This window comes from Merops nubicus, unplaced genomic scaffold (assembly GCF_000691845.1).
Source record: "Merops nubicus isolate BGI_N331 unplaced genomic scaffold, ASM69184v1 scaffold20250, whole genome shotgun sequence".
Classification (NCBI taxonomy): Eukaryota; Metazoa; Chordata; class Aves; order Coraciiformes; family Meropidae; genus Merops; species Merops nubicus.
Window position 1 is genome coordinate 20,197 of NW_008585093.1, and position 4,814 is coordinate 25,010.

A 4,814-nucleotide genomic window follows, 5' to 3' on the forward strand; every position below is an offset into this window, starting at 1 on the left:
GAAATTATGACATGAGTTTGAAAACTGTTTTGCTCAGGTGAACATCATAAATGGTTACTCTGTAAAAAGAAATAATTAGGTACTAAATTGGCTACTGGCTTGAGACAGGATGCTCTTCCCCCAGTTACACCCATGCTAAAATAACATCCAAAAGTCTAACTTTAATTCTAAGGGATAGAATTTAATTCTAAGTCTGCACTTGAGATAAATGAGAACTGTGCTTTGCCCACACTGAGAAGCAAGACCAGGATTTCAGAACAGCAAAGCTACACAGGAGAGCAAGCATTCCTAGTTATCCAAAATTTACACATCTGGGAAAAATACTTCTGCTCAGTGCTTAACTTGGCTTCAGTGCAGGAGTGGCTGAAGGGAGAAGAGTCCAGAAGGAACAAGCCCTCCAGAAATACTTCATTCATCAGGTGAGCCATCTCCCAGCAGAGCACCTGGTGCTCCCCAGCACAACAGCTCTGCTCCACCACGTCTGCACACCCTTCTGCACCGCGGAAGCCGAGCCGTCCCATCGTGCTGGGGGCGTTTCGGTTTGCTGCTCAGGCCCTGCCACTACAACAGAGCACTCCTGCAGCCAGGGACTCCACCTCTCAGCCACATTTACACTCAGTGTAAAAGAAAACCCATTCAACAGGGAGAGTATCGCATTTAATAGAAAAGGGTGATTTCATACAAAGTACTGTGGAGAAGTATAAGGCCACATGAAAAGCATCATCAGGTGGACACAGTGGCTATTTCTTAAGTCAAGACATGATCAGTACTTCCTCTGGTGCTCTGATACAGGTAAATGAAAGCTTTGAACAATTTCCTATAAGGTGCACAAGCATCCATAATACATAAAAAAACCCTTAAATTTTCTATTTCTCCTGTACTCAAAAAAAATATAAAGAGACCCAGATAGTAATTCACAGGTTATCTTGTCCTTTTTGCATTTTTCAGCAGATATTGATATGCTGTTTTAGTAAGATTGAAAGTAAAGCATAATTTTTAGTGTTAGAGTTACTAATACAGTGTTTGTGCTTCTACCTCCATCAAAGCAGTCTGGCTCCTCCAAACTTTGCTCCAGTGGAGCAGGGACTCAGGAATGTCCCATGTGTCAAACTCCTACCAAAAGTCACATACAAATGGTATGAACTTATATTTCAAAACCTGTTTTCTGAAAGTAAGTAAATCTGTTTTGGTTTATTTCAAAAATAATGACACACTTTGTCACATGAGGGTGTAACAGCACCAGCCCATTGCAGGATGAGGATCTCAGAAGCGTGCAAATTCCAACCACTATGAGTTATCAAATATTACGTGTTTACAAAATGCTCTGAATGCAATTCTTTAGGTTTACTGAAAAAGGAGTTTTCAAAACTCTAGGTCTCATCCTGCACACCGCTACTAATGCAGGTCAAGTAATTTGCCTGCATATCAAGACCAAAATGAATAAATACAAAATATATTTGGTATAGAAAATGCTAGTATAAAAATTAAAAATCACCCTGTTTTACGGTCCATCAAAATATTAACAGCAAGCATTACAAGTGACTTCTTTGCACTATTGCCAAAATAATTTCCAAAGAGTTCTGCTTTCCTGAAGTGCTGGTGATTGCATTTGCCCAAGTACTGAAAAACAACAAATAGGAAAGGGACGAAGAAAGACGTGATAGATTTCTCACATAGCGTTATTAACAGAGGGCCTAAACTGAAGGGAACTAAAGTATGCACATGTACAGGGAAAAAAGCCATTGGCAGTTCTGTTGTAGCCATGAGAGCTCTTCCCAGTCCTCAGAAAATTGCAGACACGGAGTTTTCCCTCCCTAGCCCTGACAGACAGATGATGTCACCGGGAGGAGCATGCTCAGAGCGCTGCTGCTTTTCGGCTTCTCTGCCGCGGCCACTCTGTTGAGCTTGCCCACCTCTGTCTGCCAGCTGGGGACCTTCTTCGTGGCCATGTGGCGGCGGGTGTGCTTCGTCAGGTGGTCGCTGCGCATGAAGCGCCGCTCGCACACCGGACACGCAAACTTCTTCTCTCCCGTGTGGGTCCGACGGTGGCGGGACAGTTCATCCGAGCGGGCAAACTTCTTGTCACAGCCTTCCCAGTTGCAGCTGAAAGGCTTCTCTCCTGCAGGATGTAAAAGAAGGATAACTTACTTTTGAGAAGCTGTGTTACCATTTTATCAAAAAATTAACTTAAATCCTGCCTCACAAAAATGAAGTCCACAGAACTGCACGCTCAGTTCTGTGTTCGTGTTCACGTGTAGTTAATATTAGCTTAAGCTCAAGCTGTGTTCCAGAGAAAAATCATACTTATTTCCACTTAATCCCTTTTATCTCTTTGGATGTTATTTAATAGAGTCTATTTTTCTTTTGATTATCCAAAACCCCAGTTATCCAAGATTATTCTTCTTTAAGCTGGGTTTAAAGCTACCTTACGCCCACTGGCTGAAGTCGGAGCAGGCCCCTGGCCCCATCACTGCATGACCACAGCTCTGCTGCTGCTGCATGGCACCAGCAAGTACTGTAGAACTGAGCAGGAATCGAGCCCCGGAGTCCTGCTGCTCCAGTGACCCAGTCCCACAGCCAAGCAATTCTGAGGAGCAGCCTGTCCTGCCATCCCCACACAGCTGGAGCTCCAACAGCCAGCCAGGGCAGCTCTGCACACCCCACAATGACAGCAGTCAGGAAGGCTGTCCTCCTCAGCTTCTGCTCATCCCAGGCCACTGTGTAACATCAGACCTATCCTAAACAACGTGATCTACTGCCTCCAACCCCCATAAAGCTCAAGATAAACATCTACCACATGACCTGAATTTATGGTAACACTCTGCTGCAAAACAGAAGTGTTCAGCAGAAAGGCAGCCCCACAGAAGCTCTGCTTTTATTTCAGATATTGAGAGTAAAGTTCTGTGTTTGTTGTGTGTGGTATCACCTCAGTGTGCAAGGAAAAAGTAGGAAAAGAAAGCTGAACTGCTCTGCCCCCTGATCCTGTAAAGGGGACTGGCCACTGAGGGCTCCCATAGATGTCCTAGTCTTAATCGGGACACAAGGGCACACACACACACACAGAGGCTCCCCATGGACCAGCAGCAGCACACGCTCAGAGACACTTGTTGCTGTTTATCCTGTAGCACCAGGTTAATTCTGCAGCCTGCAGCACTCGCTCTCAAGCCAGAAGTATAAGCATCATTCTACCTCTGAGCTCTGGTTTACAGGGATTATCAGCTTCACAGGAGGTTTAAGCTCTTTCCCCAAAGGAACTATAAAGACAAGCTGGTGAACTAATGCAAATCCTGCCATGGAAGCTGAGATCCAATAAGGGGGGCAAGGGAGAGTGGGGGGAACAGAGACAAGGAAGAACAAAATCAGACAGACTTTTGAATTAGCTGCTCTGTACCAACGTCCTGCTGTATCTATCCCTCAACATCAAAAACAGTCCCTGAGAAAGTTAGTTTTAACTTAACAAGATTCTGAAGCCAGAATAAAGGTAAGTAAAGCACATGTATACTGTCTCCACACTGAGCAGATTATATGGAGCAAATCAGCTCAGACTAATTATAGTTAGCTGTCGTTTACCTTTAAAATTACCTTTCTGTAACTGAATAATGAACTGCTATGTTCCTGCAGCAGCTCTGCTTCCTAACACAGCAGTCCAAAATCTCAGTGCATTCCCTATCACCCCAAACAAAATTCGGGAAAAATGTGCAGTTTCTCTTTCTTCTGCTTGTGTAACAATTAATACCAACTACCAGTGCTATGGTTTGCTTACATCAGACCTCTCCATGCCCCCTCAAAAAGGGACTTGCAGAATTCATTTCTACTTAGTCCAGATGGCAGGATTCCACTCAAATCTAAACACAGACACAGCAAAGCTTCACTCCAACTAAAGCATGTGAAATTCAACTAACACTACAGGGTCAGCTGAGGTCTCAGAACAAAGTCTGTCTTGTTTTGCTTGCCCACAGAGAATGAACATTCCTCCCTTCTCCAAGATGATCAGTTTCCTGATCACCTGCCTCTTCCCTTTCCCACTCCCTCCCCCCGAGCCCCTGCTTTTCATCACCCAACACAAGCCAGCGCCAGAGCGACAAAGCACTTGCCCCATGGTACACACCAGTGTGGGTGCGAAGGTGGGCTTTGAGGTGGGAGCTTTTGAAATAGGTTTTCTTGCACCCAGGGAAGTTGCAAACATAATTCCTCCGTCTAGAAAAGTCCATCTGTGGGGTGCAGCTTTGACCAGAAGCGATGAACACAGGAGCAGGGGCGAGGGGCAGTAACTTGGTGCTCCCAACAGTCATTACTGTTTGCGGGCACTGCGGTGTCTGCGTGACAGCAGTCTGTGGAAGAACCAACATGACGGTCCCCTGAGGCACAGAAGGTCCCATGAGTACAGGCTGAGGGAGTGGGGCTGTCTGTGGTAAAATGGGTTTCATAGGAGCTGAGACTGTTGGAGTAGAAGGCTTGACGTAGGCATTGATCATACTGCCTTGTCCATTTAAAGGGATCATTTGACAGACAACCTGGGGGCTTGAAACAGGGACAGGTGTCCCTGGGGTAGCTCTTTTTTGCAAGTCATTCTCACAATTCTTTGGTAAGTGAGTCTGCGGTGAAACGGGCCGGACCAGCAGCTGTCCTTTATTGGTCACACTATCACTGGAGTCATGTGCATAAGGTTGATGTACTGGAGAGGTTTTGCTAATTAAATCATCTGCAGCACACGCATCCTGGGGCAGTCTGGAATGTCTTCGGTCATCCACTCCACACCAGTCTCTGGAACTGCTGTAGCCTGAAGTTACCTTTGTTTTCTCTTGCACAGCAGG

General features: G+C 45.6%; 1 protein-coding gene across 1 annotated transcript in view; it reads right to left on the minus strand.

Annotated features, from left to right (window-relative positions):
* Positions 1-1,742: 1,742 nt before the first annotated feature.
* The window catches only part of KLF11 (Kruppel-like factor 11), a 5,031-nt gene continuing 1,959 nt past the window's right edge, over positions 1,743-4,814 (minus strand). Inside the window, exons 3-4 of the mRNA XM_008946579.1 lie at positions 4,109-4,814; positions 1,743-2,119 (exon numbers count right to left, since the gene is read on the minus strand). The exon at positions 4,109-4,814 is cut by the window's right edge and continues 306 nt beyond it. Of these exons, the coding sequence (XP_008944827.1) occupies positions 1,815-2,119; positions 4,109-4,814 (1,011 nt within the window). The 3' untranslated portion in view covers positions 1,743-1,814. The remainder of the gene's footprint in view (positions 2,120-4,108) is intronic.